At 56.7% G+C, this 19,123-nt stretch overlaps 2 protein-coding genes across 3 annotated transcripts; both read right to left on the reverse strand.

Annotated features, from left to right (window-relative positions):
- Window positions 1–1,554: 1,554 nt before the first annotated feature.
- On the reverse strand, window positions 1,555–6,070 carry LOC140699537 (ral guanine nucleotide dissociation stimulator-like). Its single transcript, XM_072972206.1, has 8 exons — window positions 5,933–6,070; window positions 5,422–5,532; window positions 4,593–4,786; window positions 3,897–3,956; window positions 2,753–2,946; window positions 2,429–2,552; window positions 2,067–2,160; window positions 1,555–1,742 (listed from the first exon to the last, which is right to left on the reverse strand). The coding sequence occupies exons 1-8, from the start codon at window positions 6,068–6,070 to the stop codon at window positions 1,737–1,739; spliced, it is 921 nt and encodes a 306-aa protein (XP_072828307.1). The 3' UTR covers window positions 1,555–1,736.
- Window positions 6,071–12,529: 6,459 nt separating this feature from the next.
- LOC140699139 (ral guanine nucleotide dissociation stimulator-like) lies at window positions 12,530–18,724 on the reverse strand. 2 transcript variants are annotated; one of them, XM_072970898.1, is made up of 8 exons: window positions 18,517–18,724; window positions 18,006–18,116; window positions 17,177–17,370; window positions 16,481–16,540; window positions 15,337–15,530; window positions 15,013–15,136; window positions 14,651–14,744; window positions 12,530–12,952 (listed from the first exon to the last, which is right to left on the reverse strand). In XM_072970898.1, the coding sequence occupies exons 1-8, from the start codon at window positions 18,652–18,654 to the stop codon at window positions 12,695–12,697; spliced, it is 1,173 nt and encodes a 390-aa protein (XP_072826999.1). In that variant the 5' UTR covers window positions 18,655–18,724; the 3' UTR covers window positions 12,530–12,694. The 2 variants fall into 2 exon arrangements, with proteins under 2 accessions (XP_072826999.1, XP_072827000.1); XM_072970899.1 differs by lacking the exon at window positions 12,530–12,952 and adding an exon at window positions 14,241–14,326.
- Between the last annotated feature and the right edge of the window lie 399 nt (window positions 18,725–19,123).

A 19,123-nucleotide genomic window follows, 5' to 3' on the forward strand; every position in this document is an offset into this window, starting at 1 on the left:
TGACTGTGTAAATCAAGCATCAGGGGTTACTAAGAACAATTATCATGACTAATGAGAAGGCAAAACCCTCTGTGGTTCAGTGTTGTGTCCTGGCCACCACCAGCCACCCTACCAGGGCGCAGGAAGCCTGAGCTGAGGTAGAAAGGGCAGAAAAAAATCTATAAACTTGTCATTCGTACCCATCTGTGTAAGAAGAACTGCACACCATGAGCAAGTGGGATTGATTCCTGGAATGCAGGATGGCTTCACCTTAGAAAAATGCATGACTGTACTCCATTCCATTAACAGTGTGAGGAGAAAACACAGGACCATCTCAACGAATGCCGAGAAAGAAATGGGTGAGTTCACCACCATCTTCTGAATTTCCTGGAAACATGAGAAATTTCAAGAGTCATATTGAAATTCAAGGGTCACAAGGTTATTTTTTTTTCAATTACCCTAGCCCAACTGGATAATAACAATTTTTAGAAGTATCACAGCATTATATACTGCGTTATAGCACAATATCACTTCACTCCGTTCCTCATGTAATGCGTCAGGTCTTTTAGAGCCTCATCAGAGAAATGGCTAAATTTAGTAGGGATGCTCATTGCAAGAAAAACATGCTTCTTTTATGCCATCGATTTAACATGGATTGTTGCAGAGAAACCGCCCCCCCCCCCCCGCATTATGACAGTCATGCAGAGCGGTATTTCTCCATGTGGTGACTGATTCATAAATTCAGTCCCATCGTGAAACTTCAGGTCCGTAGGATCTAATATTCTGACTTTGGATCCCTGAGGGAGTCAGAGGTGTCCCCTGAGACCTAGAGTGCAGAGCCACACAGTAGGAGAGTCAAGGGGGCCAAAATGAGAACAGAAGTGAGAGCAGATGCTGAGATGTGATGTGGGAGAGCCCTGGGATCATGTGGGTCCTGGCTGAGGGGCTCTGTGGGAAGGTCTTCAGGAGTAAAGGGCCTGGCAGGGGAGGAAGGTGCCTAGGTTTGATGACTTCCTGTCAGGAAAGCTCCAGGAGAGTCCCCATTTCAAATACATTCCCCTAACCTGTCCTATCTTCCCTCCCAACTCTATTCACTCAGCAGTACACGTCCATCTTCTTGGCCAAGTGCTGGGCGAGAGACCTGTAATATGCTCAAGTCCAAGGTGTAGACTCTGCTCCCAGGTTGCTGAGCGTTCCTTATAATACAATCCAGGGAAAGCCGTTGTAGGTAGAGGAGCAGGTAATTGAAATCAAAACCTGTCCCTCTCCCACAGTTCTTATCATCACTGTTCTTTCTTCTGACACTTTAGGATACACGGGATTGTAGCAAAGCGCCCCAGGCGAAAGCAGACTCAGTGCTCTGGGGATAGAAGTCGATGAGGACCCACCTTGGCTGTGCTGAGCAGGAGACCTTCCCCGGTGAGTGACTCCCACTGAGACCTACTGCCCCGCTTCAATTGTCTCCTAGGGATTCAGGGACAACCCCACTGTCCTGTGAGCAGACCGCTTTCTACCCAAATCTACATCACACGCACACAAGGCAACATGAATTAAAATATCTCTTGTACATTGCACTGATTGTCAAAGTCTTTTATTTAAATAGATATTTACAAACGCAGACGGTTGGAGGGAGAGAGGAAGGGACAGAGGTGGACACAGATGGGGGCTGGACACAGAAGAACACACGTCTGTGTATCCCAAGTGACAACTTCCACTCAGTGGCTCAATTGCTGTTTGTGAATGAAGGTGTATTGAGATTAGACCTGAAACGAGATTGAAGGAAAAAACCAAACCTCTATAGCTTAAAGGAATCCTCACTTTCTAAAACATGTTCTGAGGAGGGCTAAATTGGGAAGGACCACTTTGGAATGGAACAGTGTTTCTCAGAAGCAGTGACATCCCTCCCTCTGGTGGCCGTATGGGGAATGGCATGTGAACCGCTGGCTCCATGGATGTCGGACAAACAGGCAACATTCACACAAACACAAAATCAGTCTCACTGCTGGGAAAAAACAAATCCTCTAAGATCAAAATTTGGGGTTGCCTTCTAAGTCCTTGTCTTGATCATGACATGGGCGGCCACTTACCAAGGGTGGGGTCTCAGGGAGTGTTGGCGGAGGCCCTGAGCTGGGCCCTGGGCCCACAGCAGACAAGAGAGAGGAGGCCGCTGCCTCACAGGACCTGCAGGGAGAGGGTGGGAATGTGCTGGGGCCACTTGGCCACATCCCCGCCCTGTGTGTCTGGTGCAGAGAAGTGAGTCTATCCAAACAGAGACATGTAGGGCACTTTGATGTTTCTATTAACAATAAAACACAGACACAACAAGCCGCAAGGAATATGTTATCACCTCTAAGAATAATCCGGAATTCTAAATCACAGACACCTCAAGGACAGTGGGCGTCCCGGCCCTGAAGGCGACGGGTGGCAGCCGAGCTGGACTGATACTTACAGCGCGTCCCTCTGCTCTGGATCTGGCTCTGGCTCTGGCTCTGGCTCTGGCGCTGTCGCAGGCGGGAGAGCTGGAGCTGGCTCTCCACCCAGAGGGGTTTCCCCAGCGGGTCCTGGAGCTGGTGCTGTAGCTCCAAGAAGGGAAACTCTCATCAGTAGGACTGCTTTCCCACGGGTCTCCCAAAGCCAGGGGAGCCCTCACTGCTACTCAGTCAAATCTCACTCCAGGATTCCACCCCCAGGGAGTCTTCCCAGACTCTGCTCTGTGGGGTCCAGTGCCTTCCCCTCCCCACCCACCAGATCCCCCACCCTGCATCCTCCTCACCATCACTGTCTGCCTCTGGGAGTTCCAGTTGCTCCAGCTGTGCCAGGAGGAGGTGGGCCTGCCGCTCCAGGTCTGAGCCAGGCATGCTGAGCTCGACGTAAGCAACAACGGTCTTCAAGCATGGGAATTCTGGAGGCTGGTGGAAATCGTCTGGGTACTGGAACATCCAGGTGCCCAGGATGGAGGCCATGGCCCTGGGGGTAGTCAGGGGGACACCAGAGTCAGAGCCTTGGCCGTTCCTACCACGTTGGGCTCCCAGGTTAGCCCTGCAGGGACCTGGGCCTTTTTGCCTTTGGCTCCTGCCCATCCAGAGGCCGGCTCTGCTCCATGTCCCATCTCAGCTGGCAGTGTGGGCAGAGGCGGGCTTGGACACAGAGGAGGGGCTGCTACAAGCCTTCTGAAGGGACAGCCCTGGCTCAATGGCGTGACCACCTGTCCACCGCTTCAGGGACACCTGTCACACTGCTATGTCCCTCTCCCTGCCCCTCCCCACTGGATGGCACGTCTGTGAGGACAGGCAGGCTGTGTGCTCTGGCCACTGCCCTCTAAGGGACACAGGAACTGCTCTATGAGTGCCTGAGCCAGGAGGGAACAGACAGGCTGTGTCGGCCATCCAGGCTGCCCACGGGCCTCCTCACTCCTCAGACTTTAGCTCCTGCACCTGCTGGCTGCAGAATCCTCCAGGGACCCTGCCTGGGTCTCCTCATGCCCCTGCCACTCAGCATCATCAGGATGGGCTCAGCTGTCCCCTGAGGCTCCCTGGGTCCCCTGAGCACCAGCTGAGTCCCCACCATTGAGGCTCCCCTAGATGGTGGGCAGGATGCTCTCCACCCCTCGTGTTCTGTGTCTCCCAAAGGGCGTGTGGGCAGGGATGGGATGGATAGGGGATGCTTGTGGGTTTTCTTCACTTTTGACTCTGTCCTCTGACCTCCCAGATGCCCCTCACAGCGCCACAGTCCCATCCACAGCTCTCTGGGTCTCGTCTCTTCTTTGCCAGGGGAAGCCCTAGGACTTCTGCTCTCAAGCCAGACTCGCAGGATATGCGGGATCCAGGATTCCGCCCACCTCTGCCCAACCAGAGAGCCCAGAGCTTCACACACTATTTGGGGAAGGAATCCTTCCCGCTTCAATCCAAGAGACTCACTCTTTCAGCTGGTGCAGGGGTCCCCCGTCCTCTTCTGTAACAGGGAGGACGCATCCGTATCTAGAGGAGAGCAGGAAGGCGTCACATGCACTGTCCCGAGCACACTAGCTGGATGTGCTGTCTAGTGTGACAGTGTGACACCCGAGAGAATGGAAGCCCTGGAGGGCAGGGCTGATGTCTGCTCGATGCATTAAATGATGGTTGTTCCTAGAAAAGCCCCTGTCCCTGGGGGCCCTTCCTATACATTTGAGGAATGAGTGAGTGAGCCCACCTGGCCCCACGGCGCACATCTGAGTGGGCCTGGGACCCCACTTGTCCCTCCCAGGGATCCCTGCTCTCACTCTCCCAGGACAGGGACAGCTAATGGCATCACAGATCCCCTTTGAAATGGGAAAACAGTTGCGCCCAAGGCCGAAGTCCCAGTGACACAGGAGGCAGACGCTAGCCCTTGGGCAGGAGGACAATGACAAATTCGCACAACCACAGCCCCGCCAGCTGCCCTTTCCGTGAGCCAGGTCCCTGGAGAGCACCTTCCATGAAGGTCTCCCTCTGTTCCTACCCTCCTAGGGCCTGATCCTCTCTTGACCCCAGTGTTCAGGGGGGACCCTGAGGCTCAGAGAGGTAGAGGAACAATGCCTCATGGCACTGCTGGTAGGTGGCCAGGTCCCCAATGTCCCATGAAGACACAGTGCTCACCTTCGGAACAGATGGTCCAGCACCTGCTGGGCGGTGGCAAAAGTTCGATAACTGCCCAGAAATGTGTTCACATAGGATGGCTGGCCGCCCAGGACGGCAGGCACCAGCTTTGCCACCAGCTTCTCCAGCCTGTGTCGCCGGAGGCTCCAAGCCCTGTAGGCCTCATCCCTGCTCCCTGATGGTCCAGCTCCCCCCTGGGGTGGAAGGAGGAGAGACATGAATCAGAGGCAGCACCGGGGACCCCCTGGCTCTTGGGGCTGGAGATTAGACCGAATGCTCAAGCCTCAAGCTGTTGTGCCTGAGGTGGAACAGGGGAGCCCTGAGCAGATCCAAGGTTCTCGGCATCATCAGTACCAGGGGTGAAGGGCGATGATGAAATGCATCAGTGTCTCGGATCCCTGTGTCGGCACCGCAGTGCCGGCCCCTCCCTGCCTGCACCACTTCATCCCCGTGACTGCTGTCACAACACCCCGTTCAAGGGATGAGAACACAGCAGCTGAGCCTGGGCTGGGAGGGCTCAGGGTCTTCAGGTGAATGTGGACACTTGGGGATGGAGAAGAAACAGGACAACGTGTAGAAAAATGCAGAAATACCCTTGACTTTACGTATACTGAAGTTCTGTCCGAGTCTCTTTCTGAGATTCGGACTCGTACGTGGGCACTGACTTTGCGTCTGGCCAAGGCAGGTCCTGGGTTGTGACGGCAGATGGGGGAGACGGGGCATCAGATCCCTTTGCCAGCAGCTCTCTTAAGAGGCAGCCCAGGGGAGAAGTGGGGCAGCAGCGGGGCCCGGGGCTTCCTGGGTGTGGAGTCTCCTCGCTCACACTCACCCTGAGCGCGTCCTGGGCTCTGCTGCTGTCGTGGGGCACCTGCGCCTCCTGCAGGGAGGTGGAGCGGGGATCTCCGTGGACCAGGTCCTGTCCCGTCCCGTGTGTGGAGTCCTGTAAATACAGTGCCCAGAGGCCAGGCAGGAGCCTCAGAGCCCTGTCTGCTTCTCCGACCCATAAGACATCTGCAGTCGTGACACACATCCACCACTGTCTGCACAGACCTCCTTCAGGGGCAGAAAAGCTGACAGAGTGGGAGCCTTGTATTCCCATTGACACAGAGAAGATGCCCCCCAGGGGTCCTCTATCCCCCTTATCAGCCCTGTCCTTGGGTGCGGCCATGACAGGACCCCCAGGTCACCAAGTGTTCAACAAGCCATTCCTGCCCAGAGGGGACACCTCCTCTCAAGTCCCCCTTCAGCGACATGGAGATGAGGGAAAGCGGGCCTGCCCAGGGAGGGCCCCCAATGGAGGCCGGTCCCAGACTGGCCTTCTCCAGGCCACCCAGCGTTACCTTAGGTGACCTCCTCAAAATAGGCCACAGGCGCCTGGGTGGAGGGTTCCACAGACGCCTGCAGCCACCGAAGAACCTCGCAGTCCAGGGTTTCCTGGCGGAGAAGCCCCAGGAGACCGGGAAACAAGAGGAGAACATCCTGTGTCTTCAACTGTCTCCAGCCAAGTGCACTGGCTCTGGAGCCGTCGTTAGAATGTGGGTGCCTGGTAACCAGGTTCCATTTCGGTTGGGGTCTGTTAAGGATGTGATGTCACTTCCTGGGGTCCACTTCCTGGAACCCCCTCCTCAGACAACACCTCCACACACAGCCCTCTGGGCTGCTGCCTGCTCACGCCCTTCTCCACGCGAACCCGCACCTTGCACAGTTAGAGCAGCCCCGCCGTCTCTATAGCTGCCGGGGAGGGTCTGCATGCAGCTTTGAGGAGACGCCCTGGCTTCCAGAATCCACTCCTCATCCTTACCTGTTCTCCATCCTGGGGAAGTCCTGGTGTGTGTCCAGGCCAGTGTGTCTCCCTAGCTGCCCAGTGGGAATGATTCTAGAAAGTACTTCTAGGGATGTCCTCAGGTGCAAGTGGAATAAGGCCTAAAAAATTGGAGAGTCATGTCACCTGTAGGTGTTGCCTGCGACCCAACTTATCTTCCTCTGACTTCCTCCTCCGTGTCTGTTCCTCTTATGATGGGACGCGATAATTCTTATTCAATGTCATTGTACACGGGTGTCAATGTGAGTGTCTTTGTGTGTGTGTGTGTGTGTGTGTGTGTGTGTGTGTGTGTGTGTATGTGTGTGTAAACCAGTGCTCACACTCTGTGTCGCCAGTAGGAAACAGTCCCCACACAGGAGAAATGGGCAATAGCATCCTGAGGTCTGAGGGTTTCGGTTCTCTAAGGCAAACCGAGTGAGAAAGCCTGAGGCCCTTGCTGGAAGGTTAGAGCTCATGAGTCAAGGTCACGCAGGTAGCAGGGCTGGAACTGGGATTAGAGACAGCCTGTGTCCACTGTGCACACTCAGTAGCACAGTCCTGGGAGCAGGAAAACTGTCCACTTGTCTGATTACACAGTCTGGCAGGCTGAACTTCTCCAGCTGGATATGCAGTGACCCAGGGACAGATGGGCAGATGGTGGCTCACATCAGTAGAGTGACGTGACCATCTCATAGGCTGCTTCCACGCATTCAGGGAGCTTCCGTCCAGGTAGGAGGAAGGCCAGCGAGTAAACTGAATGACAAGGAAGGATGTGATCAGGAAGTAATAATTGTTCTGATGGACTACAATGGGGACGTGAGAGAGAGCAAGGCCACGGGCAGCATGGCATGGAGGAAATGGCAGTAGGGGCCTCATGACCCGGGGGCCCAAGATTCTCAACTCGGCATCAGAGATAGCAAGGTCAGGGCGAGAGGGGGTGCCCACCCACAGGGAGCTGGCCTCTACCTCTAGCTCCGTGTGGCGGTCTGGCCTAGCTGCTTACCAAGGTCACGTCCTCCTGTTCGTGGGCACAGATGCAGCTGGACTCCATTTCCCGGCCTCCCTCGCAGTCGGGCATGCTCAGCTGTTGAGGTCTGACGGTGGCATGTGAACTTCAGCACAGCCCATGAAAATCTCCCACACGTTCTCCTTCACGTCCTTGAGACCTGAGAAGCCATATGTCGAAATGATAGATTCAGTGGATAAAATGAACCTGGATCCCTGAACTCTGGCTAGGAGAAGAGCTACCCACCAAGGAAGATAAACCCCTTTTGGACATTACGCAAGTGAAGAAAAGCCCGGGATTGTATTAAGCCACTGAGATAGTGGGGGTTCCATGTTCAGGCAGCTCACACGAGACTGATTCACGGAAGTCACTGTGTCATTGTCACGGCTGCTCATTTGGCCCGTTCTCAGCCTTATCATATTACCACTTACCTTTGTACTTTCAGGGCACTTTTCCTTCCTATAGGTCCCACTCCCTCAACTGGGATGGCAACAGGGCAGTCAGAGTTTTGCCCTTGTAAGGTGAGTGCTCTCTCTGGTCTCTGCTCCTTAGAGTGGATTCTGCCTTCACTGCTGTAGCATGTCAATGGATGCTCTTAGGGCCCTTGAAGCCATTTGTACTTTTCGGTGCTTTCTCTTTCAGCTCGCTTAGACGACTTGCTTTCTAGACTAGCACGAATACAGTCCTTATCTCAGTCCTTCCCCGAATTGTGATCATGTCTGAACTAGCGGGGCCCGGCTGAGTAGGACAGAACTGCCCAGACGCTGCTGTAGCTGCTTATTTCCATGTCCGACTGTACGCTTTTTCAGGAGAAGGAGTATTTCTTGGGCACCAGGCACAGTATCAGGCACACAGGAGGCGTTCAACGAATGCTCGCTGAAGGAACGAGTAGGGTCACTCCATGTGCTCAAACACACCGGGATGCTATGGAAAGAATCCGCAGCTTTTTCTTTCCCCCTCCCCTTTTTGGTATTTTATTTAAAAAGGTTGATTTATATAGACAGGTATTTGGGCAATTAATTAATCTTTCTTTATCATTTGGTCAATTTTCCGTGGAGAGCACAATGTTTCAGTGATACATGAACATACATATATTCTTTGGAAAATGTCTTTGGCTGTGAGCTACCACAAGATCTCGTATGTATTTCCCTGTGCTATACAGTATAATCTTGTTCATCTATTCTGCATCTGCCTGTCAGTATCTGCACATTCCAACTCCCAGGTTGTCCCGTCCCACGCCCCTCCCCCTTGGCAGCCACAAGTTTGTTTTCTATTTCTATGAGTGTGTCTGTTTTGTATTTATGCTGTTTTCTGTTTTTCCTTTTTTTTTTTTTTTTCCATCCAAACCATCTTTAAAGCGACAGCCTAGGGAAGCCTGCTCCCAAGATGTCGAAGGCGTGGCCTGGGCCGCGCGCGGAATTGGGGCGGGGCGGGGAGGGGCGGTATGAGCTGTGCCTGGAGGGCCAGAACAGGAGGGGAGAAATCTGCAGTGGAGGGGCAGGGGAAGGGGTGGGCCAGGAGCGGGGAGCCCGGTTGGGGCGGTCTAGGCTGGGCTGGGTGAGCCAGGGCGGCGGGCGGAGGCGGCTGCGGCGCAGGGAGCCTGGGGCTGGGTTCGTTCTCGGCCATGCCAGGCGAGCCTGGGCTTGGGGCGGGGGGCGATCTCGGCTGCAGCCGGACAGCTGGTGTGGGGGGCGGCCTTGGCCGCGCGGGGAGAGCCGGGACGCGGGGAGAGCCGGGGCCGGGGTCGTTCTCGGCCGCGCCGGGAGAGCCTGGGCATGGGGCGGGGGGCGATCACGGCTGCGGCGGGACAGCTGGGGCGGGGGTCGTTCTCGGCCGCGACGGGAAAGCCGCTGCATGCGGCGGGGGGCGATCTCGGCTGCAGCGGGACAGCTGGTGTTGGGGGCGGCCTTGGTCGCGCGGGGGGAGCCGCGGCGCAGGGACAGCTGGGGTGGGGGGCGTCCTCGGCCGCGCGGGGAGAGCCAAGGCAGGGAGCGGCCTCGGCCGGGCGTGGAGAGCCAGTGCGGGAGTCGTTCTCGGGCGCGCATGGAAAGCCGGGGCTGGGGCGGGGGGCGATCTCGGCTGCGGCTGTACAGTGTAGTACGGAGGTGGCCTCTGCCGCGCGGGCAGACCCTGGCCGCGTGGAGAGCAGGGGCGCGGGCGGCCTCCGCCGCGCCGGGGGAGCTGGGGCATGGGGCGGGGGCCGATCTCGGCTGCGGCGTGAGAGATGTGGTGGGAGGCGGCCTTGGCCGCGCGTGGAGAGCCCGGGCGCGGGGAGAGCCGGGGTCGGGGTCGTTCTCGGCCTCGCCGGGAGAGCCTGGGCATGGGGCGGGGGGCGATCACGCCTGCAGCGGGACAGCTGGGGCGGGGGTCGGTCTCGGCCGCGCCGGGAAAGCCATTGTGTGGGACGGGGCGATCTCGTCTGCGGCTGTACACTCTGGTCCGGGGGTGTCCTCTGCCGCGCAGGAATAGCCGGGGCGCGGGGAGAGCCGGGGCGCGGGGAGAGCCGGGCCGGGGGTCGTTCTCGGCCGCGCCGGGAAAGCCGGGGCATGGGGCGATGGGCGATTATGGCTGCGGCGGGACAGCTGGGGTGGGGGGCGGCCTTGTCGGCGCGGGGAGAGCCGGGGCGCCTGGAGAGCCGGGGCGGGGGTCAGTCTCCGCTGCGCAGATCATGGCGGGTTGGGCCTGCGGGCGGGATCCTGTGGGCAGAGCTGAGCTGCCTGCCGAGACTGTTGAGAGGCGCGGGACTCCCGGATGCTTGGCCTGAGGTGGCGGCTGGGGGCTCGGTGCCTGCCTGGAGGCCGCAGGGAGAAGGCGGGCCTGGGGCTGGGGCTGGGGCTGGGGCTGGCGTCCCTCCAGCTCCGAGAAGGGACCCGCGCCCGCGCACTACCAGCTAGTCTTCACCTGCAATGTATGTGGGACTGGGTCCTCCAAGCATATCTCCAAGCTTGCCTATCACCAGGGTGTGGTCATTGTGACCTGTCCTGCCTGCCAGACCCACCACACCATCCCCGACAACCTGGGGTGCTTCTCGGACCTGGATGGGAAGAGGAATATTAAAGAAATCCTGGCAGCCAGAAGGGAGAAGGTATGACAAGTGGCTGGCAAGGGGGTCCAGGAGCTTGTTTTAGAGGCTGCGGGGTCCCCCAAGCCACCAGTGCCGTGGCAGGTGCTGAGGACCAGGATCCCACCCAACCTGGCAAGAAGGAGGCCAGCTGACTCAACTTCTGCCTTCAAGAAGGATACTCTGGCCCTGGGCCGCTCTGGACGTGCCTATTTTTTTGTTGTTGTTTTTGTTATCAGTAGCTATCAGTTGCAGATGTGGGGCGTGGGGGTCTCCTGCTCTCCCTGGTTCTGGAGTCAAAACGACTCCCGAGAACCCTCTGTGGGCTGCAGCTGGGGCCTTCTGCAGCTACAGGCCATGTCCCAGTGGGAAGGGGCTGGACATGGAGTCTGAGTCCTTCCTGGCTGCGGCTGTGTGGCCTTGGGCAGGTCACTGTGCCCCTGTGAGCCTCTGTCTTCCTGTCTCCAGATGAGAATGCGCAGAGCGCCACCTTGTCAGGAGGACAGGCAGAAAGACAAGACTCAGGACAGACATGGGGTGGCTCAGTCCTGTCCCAAATGTCAAGGCGCCCATCTTGCTGGCTCTCAGGGATTCCAGGAAAGGACGGCCAGTTAGCCAGTGTACTTCCTGGGTGCAGGATCAGCACCCCCACACCCCTCTGCAGATCTTGTCCCTCTGGCCAGACACAAGGAGCCCCCACAGATCCTTCTGTGGCACCTGCTGTCCCCTGGACAGCACTGGTGGACAAGTGCCAACCTCAGCCCTGACTTTTGGCCACTGGCCAAGCGGTCAGGAAACCAGGCCACTCGCCGTCTCCACTGACAGGCCAGGCAGCCGTGGTGACAAAGGGAGTGGGTGCGAGGGGTGCTGTCTGACGGTTGGTGGGCCGCGTGCCGCGTGCCCTGCATTTGTCTCCCAGCCTTGTTTGACTGTTTCTCAGGAAGTTCCTGTGTTTATGAGAGCGTGTTTATTTCCAGAAGCCTTCTGGGCAGTGTGAGCGTCAGCATTAAACAGCAGCCACCATCTTACAGGATCCCGGCAGGATGCGCGCTCCCAGTTGCCGACCCCGACGGCCCTGGCCTCAGCATGGTTCTCCAGGCACTGGCAGTCTGTGCTCTGACTCGGTTACCCCCGTCCTTCCCGTGGCGAACAAGCCTGCATTATTCCAGCCCAGAGCCCCCCGTTCCATTTGTGAAGTCCAACCTGGAGGCTGAGCCAGCAGCCCCACCACGGCCTGCTCTCCCACAGAGGCCCCAGGCGACCCACTGGCCTTGAAATGCCTGAGCTGCAGGGCTGGGTAGTGGTGTGGCTGCCTAGCTGAGCCCAGACGCTTAGGACCAGAATTTGGGGAGGTCCTGGGAGCTGGCTGGACTCTGAGAGTGCAGGGCTGGGCCTTGGAGGGCCACTGAGACCAATCCCGCCCTCCACGGATGTGGAAACGGAGGCCTGTGGTTTGGACATGTATGCTAGCCGTTTTTTATTGTCTGTTTTCTGACACTTTGACACCTGGGTCCCACTGAGCCTGGAGGGGCTGCCCCTCCCAGGGCTAGTCAGTTCCTAGAGACAGTAGAAGATGCCAGTGAGCACACCCAGGGCGGGGACAGACAAGTAGGGGCAGCCCCTCCACCCAGAGATGCTTGAGTCCTCCCACCTGCTAGTCCTGCCTCCCTGTTGATCCCCATGGAAACCACAGGAGAGGCTCTTGCCCACTTTTCCCCTCCCCTGCCTCCTGACCCGCGAGGGCCCTGCTGATGCCCCTCCAAGGGCAGTGCCCCATCTGCACGGATGCTTCTCAGACCAGCCAGGGCCCGGCGGTCCAAGTGAGCCTACTTTGTGCGAGGCCAGGCTGCCACTGACTTCAAGACTTCAGAATGACATCTCAGATGCGAAGGGACACATCACAGGAATGTCCATCTAGTTTTCCTTCTAAGCCATGACTCAGGAGTAAAAGCAAAATATCATTGTGTTCAGATCCAAGAGACTCAGAGAGTTTGCCGCTGTCAGGCTGTCACTGAGAGTGAGAACGGGTGGATTGAAAAAAGAAGCGAATGAATCCCAGAAGGATCGAGTGGAGAGTGAGACACGGGGTGGGGGGAATGGGTGAGTGCAGGTCTGTCTGACAGTCATGACTGTGTAAATCAAGCATCAGGGGTTACTAAGAACAATTATCATGACTAATGAGAAGGCAAAACCCTCTGTGGTTCAGTGTTGTGTCCTGGCCACCACCAGCCACCCTACCAGGGCGCAGGAAGCCTGAGCTGAGGTAGAAAGGGCAGAAAAAAATCTATAAACTTGTCATTCGTACCCATCTGTGTAAGAAGAACTGCACACCATGAGCAAGTGGGATTGATTCCTGGAATGCAGGATGGCTTCACCTTAGAAAAATGCATGACTGTACTCCATTCCATTAACAGTGTGAGGAGAAAACACAGGACCATCTCAACGAATGCCGAGAAAGAAATGGGTGAGTTCACCACCATCTTCTGAATTTCCTGGAAACATGAGAAATTTCAAGAGTCATATTGAAATTCAAGGGTCACAAGGTTATTTTTTTTTCAATTACCCTAGCCCAACTGGATAATAACAATTTTTAGAAGTATCACAGCATTATATACTGCGTTATAGCACAATATCACTTCACTCCGTTCCTCATGTAATGCGTCAGGTCTTTTAGAGCCTCATCAGAGAAATGGCTAAATTTAGTAGGGATGCTCATTGCAAGAAAAACATGCTTCTTTTATGCCATCGATTTAACATGGATTGTTGCAGAGAAACCGCCCCCCCCCCCGCATTATGACAGTCATGCAGAGCGGTATTTCTCCATGTGGTGACTGATTCATAAATTCAGTCCCATCGTGAAACTTCAGGTCCGTAGGATCTAATATTCTGACTTTGGATCCCTGAGGGAGTCAGAGGTGTCCCCTGAGACCTAGAGTGCAGAGCCACACAGTAGGAGAGTCAAGGGGGCCAAAATGAGAACAGAAGTGAGAGCAGATGCTGAGATGTGATGTGGGAGAGCCCTGGGATCATGTGGGTCCTGGCTGAGGGGCTCTGTGGGAAGGTCTTCAGGAGTAAAGGGCCTGGCAGGGGAGGAAGGTGCCTAGGTTTGATGACTTCCTGTCAGGAAAGTTCCAGGAGAGTCCCCATTTCAAATACATTCCCCTAACCTGTCCTATCTTCCCTCCCAACTCTATTCACTCAGCAGTACACGTCCATCTTCTTGGCCAAGTGCTGGGCGAGAGACCTGTAATATGCTCAAGTCCAAGGTGTAGACTCTGCTCCCAGGTTGCTGAGCGTTCCTTATAATACAATCCAGGGAAAGCCGTTGTAGGTAGAGGAGCAGGTAATTGAAATCAAAACCTGTCCCTCTCCCACAGTTCTTATCATCACTGTTCTTTCTTCTGACACTTTAGGATACACGGGATTGTAGCAAAGCGCCCCAGGCGAAAGCAGACTCAGTGCTCTGGGGATAGAAGTCGATGAGGACCCACCTTGGCTGTGCTGAGCAGGAGACCTTCCCCGGTGAGTGACTCCCACTGAGACCTACTGCCCCGCTTCAATTGTCTCCTAGGGATTCAGGGACAACCCCACTGTCCTGTGAGCAGACCGCTTTCTACCCAAATCTACATCACACGCACACAAGGCAACATGAATTAAAATATCTCTTGTACATTGCACTGATTGTCAAAGTCTTTTATTTAAATAGATATTTACAAACGCAGACGGTTGGAGGGAGAGAGGAAGGGACAGAGGTGGACACAGATGGGGACTGGACACAGAAGAACACACGTCTGTGTATCCCAAGTGACAACTTCCACTCAGTGGCTCAATTGCTGTTTGTGAATGAAGGTGTATTGAGATTAGACCTGAAACGAGATTGAAGGAAAAAACCAAACCTCTATAGCTTAAAGGAATCCTCACTTTCTAAAACATGTTCTGAGGAGGGCTAAATTGGGAAGGACCACTTTGGAATGGAACAGTGTTTCTCAGAAGCAGTGACATCCCTCCCTCTGGTGGCCGTATGGGGAATGGCATGTGAACCGCTGGCTCCATGGATGTCGGACAAACAGGCAACATTCACACAAACACAAAATCAGTCTCACTGCTGGGAAAAAACAAATCCTCTAAGATCAAAATTTGGGGTTGCCTTCTAAGTCCTTGTCTTGATCATGACATGGGCGGCCACTTACCAAGGGTGGGGTCTCAGGGAGTGTTGGCGGAGGCCCTGAGCTGGGCCCTGGGCCCACAGCAGACAAGAGAGAGGAGGCCGCTGCCTCACAGGACCTGCAGGGAGAGGGTGGGAATGTGCTGGGGCCACTTGGCCACATCCCCGCCCTGTGTGTCTGGTGCAGAGAAGTGAGTCTATCCAAACAGAGACATGTAGGGCACTTTGATGTTTCTATTAACAATAAAACACAGACACAACAAGCCGCAAGGAATATGTTATCACCTCTAAGAATAATCCGGAATTCTAAATCACAGACACCTCAAGGACAGTGGGCGTCCCGGCCCTGAAGGCGACGGGTGGCAGCCGAGCTGGACTGATACTTACAGCGCGTCCCTCTGCTCTGGATCTGGCTCTGGCTCTGGCTCTGGCTCTGGCGCTGTCGCAGGCGGGAGAGCTGGAGCTGGCTCTCCACCCAGAGGGGTTTCCCCAGCGGGTCCTGGAGCTGGTGCTGTAGCTCCAAGAAGGGAAACTCTCATCAGTAGGACTGCTTTCCCACGGGTCTCCCAAAGCCAGGGGAGCCCTCACTGCTACTCAGTCAAATCTCACTCCAGGATTCCACCCCCAGGGAGTCTTCCCAGACTCTGCTCTGTGGGGTCCAGTGCCTTCCCCTCCCCACCCACCAGATCCCCCACCCTGCATCCTCCTCACCATCACTGTCTGCCTCTGGGAGTTCCAGTTGCTCCAGCTGTGCCAGGAGGAGGTGGGCCTGCCGCTCCAGGTCTGAGCCAGGCATGCTGAGCTCGACGTAAGCAACAACGGTCTTCAAGCATGGGAATTCTGGAGGCTGGTGGAAATCGTCTGGGTACTGGAACATCCAGGTGCCCAGGATGGAGGCCATGGCCCTGGGGGTAGTCAGGGGGACACCAGAGTCAGAGCCTTGGCCGTTCCTACCACGTTGGGCTCCCAGGTTAGCCCTGCAGGGACCTGGGCCTTTTTGCCTTTGGCTCCTGCCCATCCAGAGGCCGGCTCTGCTCCATGTCCCATCTCAGCTGGCAGTGTGGGCAGAGGCGGGCTTGGACACAGAGGAGGGGCTGCTACAAGCCTTCTGAAGGGACAGCCCTGGCTCAATGGCGTGACCACCTGTCCACCGCTTCAGGGACACCTGTCACACTGCTATGTCCCTCTCCCTGCCCCTCCCCACTGGATGGCACGTCTGTGAGGACAGGCAGGCTGTGTGCTCTGGCCACTGCCCTCTAAGGGACACAGGAACTGCTCTATGAGTGCCTGAGCCAGGAGGGAACAGACAGGCTGTGTCGGCCATCCAGGCTGCCCACGGGCCTCCTCACTCCTCAGACTTTAGCTCCTGCACCTGCTGGCTGCAGAATCCTCCAGGGACCCTGCCTGGGTCTCCTCATGCCCCTGCCACTCAGCATCATCAGGATGGGCTCAGCTGTCCCCTGAGGCTCCCTGGGTCCCCTGAGCACCAGCTGAGTCCCCACCATTGAGGCTCCCCTAGATGGTGGGCAGGATGCTCTCCACCCCTCGTGTTCTGTGTCTCCCAAAGGGCGTGTGGGCAGGGATGGGATGGATAGGGGATGCTTGTGGGTTTTCTTCACTTTTGACTCTGTCCTCTGACCTCCCAGATGCCCCTCACAGCGCCACAGTCCCATCCACAGCTCTCTGGGTCTCGTCTCTTCTTTGCCAGGGGAAGCCCTAGGACTTCTGCTCTCAAGCCAGACTCGCAGGATATGCGGGATCCAGGATTCCGCCCACCTCTGCCCAACCAGAGAGCCCAGAGCTTCACACACTATTTGGGGAAGGAATCCTTCCCGCTTCAATCCAAGAGACTCACTCTTTCAGCTGGTGCAGGGGTCCCCCGTCCTCTTCTGTAACAGGGAGGACGCATCCGTATCTAGAGGAGAGCAGGAAGGCGTCACATGCACTGTCCCGAGCACACTAGCTGGATGTGCTGTCTAGTGTGACAGTGTGACACCCGAGAGAATGGAAGCCCTGGAGGGCAGGGCTGATGTCTGCTCGATGCATTAAATGATGGTTGTTCCTAGAAAAGCCCCTGTCCCTGGGGGCCCTTCCTATACATTTGAGGAATGAGTGAGTGAGCCCACCTGGCCCCACGGCGCACATCTGAGTGGGCCTGGGACCCCACTTGTCCCTCCCAGGGATCCCTGCTCTCACTCTCCCAGGACAGGGACAGCTAATGGCATCACAGATCCCCTTTGAAATGGGAAAACAGTTGCGCCCAAGGCCGAAGTCCCAGTGACACAGGAGGCAGACGCTAGCCCTTGGGCAGGAGGACAATGACAAATTCGCACAACCACAGCCCCGCCAGCTGCCCTTTCCGTGAGCCAGGTCCCTGGAGAGCACCTTCCATGAAGGTCTCCCTCTGTTCCTACCCTCCTAGGGCCTGATCCTCTCTTGACCCCAGTGTTCAGGGGGGACCCTGAGGCTCAGAGAGGTAGAGGAACAATGCCTCATGGCACTGCTGGTAGGTGGCCAGGTCCCCAATGTCCCATGAAGACACAGTGCTCACCTTCGGAACAGATGGTCCAGCACCTGCTGGGCGGTGGCAAAAGTTCGATAACTGCCCAGAAATGTGTTCACATAGGATGGCTGGCCGCCCAGGACGGCAGGCACCAGCTTTGCCACCAGCTTCTCCAGCCTGTGTCGCCGGAGGCTCCAAGCCCTGTAGGCCTCATCCCTGCTCCCTGATGGTCCAGCTCCCCCCTGGGGTGGAAGGAGGAGAGACATGAATCAGAGGCAGCACCGGGGACCCCCTGGCTCTTGGGGCTGGAGATTAGACCGAATGCTCAAGCCTCAAGCTGTTGTGCCTGAGGTGGAACAGGGGAGCCCTGAGCAGATCCAAGGTTCTCGGCATCATCAGTACCAGGGGTGAAGGGCGATGATGAAATGCATCAGTGTCTCGGATCCCTGTGTCGGCACCGCAGTGCCGGCCCCTCCCTGCCTGCACCACTTCATCCCCGTGACTGCTGTCACAACACCCCGTTCAAGGGATGAGAACACAGCAGCTGAGCCTGGGCTGGGAGGGCTCAGGGTCTTCAGGTGAATGTGGACACTTGGGGATGGAGAAGAAACAGGACAACGTGTAGAAAAATGCAGAAATACCCTTGACTTTACGTATACTGAAGTTCTGTTCGAGTCTCTTTCTGAGATTCGGACTCATACGTGGGCACTGACTTTGCGTCTGGCCAAGGCAGGTCCTGGGTTGTGACGGCAGATGGGGGAGATGGGGCATCAGATCCCTTTGCCAGCAGCTCTCTTAAGAGGCAGCCCAGGGGAGAAGTGGGGCAGCAGCGGGGCCCGGGGCTTCCTGGGTGTGGAGTCTCCTCGCTCACACTCACCCTGAGCGCGTCCTGGGCTCTGCTGCTGTCGTGGGGCACCTGCGCCTCCTGCAGGGAGGTGGAGCGGGGATCTCCGTGGACCAGGTCCTGTCCCGTCCCGTGTGTGGAGTCCTGTAAATACAGTGCCCAGAGGCCAGGCAGGAGCCTCAGAGCCCTGTCTGCTTCTCCGACCCATAAGACATCTGCAGTCGTGACACACATCCACCACTGTCTGCACAGACCTCCTTCAGGGGCAGAAAAGCTGACAGAGTGGGAGCCTTGTATTCCCATTGACACAGAGAAGATGCCCCCCAGGGGTCCTCTATCCCCCTTATCAGCCCTGTCCTTGGGTGCGGCCATGACAGGACCCCCAGGTCACCAAGTGTTCAACAAGCCATTCCTGCCCAGAGGGGACACCTCCTCTCAAGTCCCCCTTCAGCGACATGGAGATGAGGGAAAGCGGGCCTGCCCAGGGAGGGCCCCCAATGGAGGCCGGTCCCAGACTGGCCTTCTCCAGGCCACCCAGCGTTACCTTAGGTGACCTCCTCAAAATAGGCCACAGGCGCCTGGGTGGAGGGTTCCACAGACGCCTGCAGCCACCGAAGAACCTCGCAGTCCAGGGTTTCCTGGCGGAGAAGCCCCGGGAGACCGGGAAACAAGAGGAGAACATCCTGTGTCTTCAACTGTCTCCAGCCAAGTGCACTGGCTCTGGAGCCGTCGTTAGAATGTGGGTGCCTGGTAACCAGGTTCCATTTCGGTTGGGGTCTGTTAAGGATGTGATGTCACTTCCTGGGGTCCACTTCCTGGAACCCCCTCCTCAGACAACACCTCCACACACAGCCCTCTGGGCTGCTGCCTGCTCACGCCCTTCTCCACGCGAACCCGCACCTTGCACAGTTAGAGCAGCCCCGCCGTCTCTATAGCTGCCGGGGAGGGTCTGCATGCAGCTTTGAGGAGACGCCCTGGCTTCCAGAATCCACTCCTCATCCTTACCTGTTCTCCATCCTGGGGAAGTCCTGGTGTGTGTCCAGGCCAGTGTGTCTCCCTAGCTGCCCAGTGGGAATGATTCTAGAAAGTACTTCTAGGGATGTCCTCAGGTGCAAGTGGAATAAGGCCTAAAAAATTGGAGAGTCATGTCA

This window comes from Vicugna pacos, chromosome 11, assembly GCF_048564905.1.
Source record: "Vicugna pacos chromosome 11, VicPac4, whole genome shotgun sequence".
NCBI classification, from domain to species: domain Eukaryota; kingdom Metazoa; phylum Chordata; class Mammalia; order Artiodactyla; family Camelidae; genus Vicugna; species Vicugna pacos.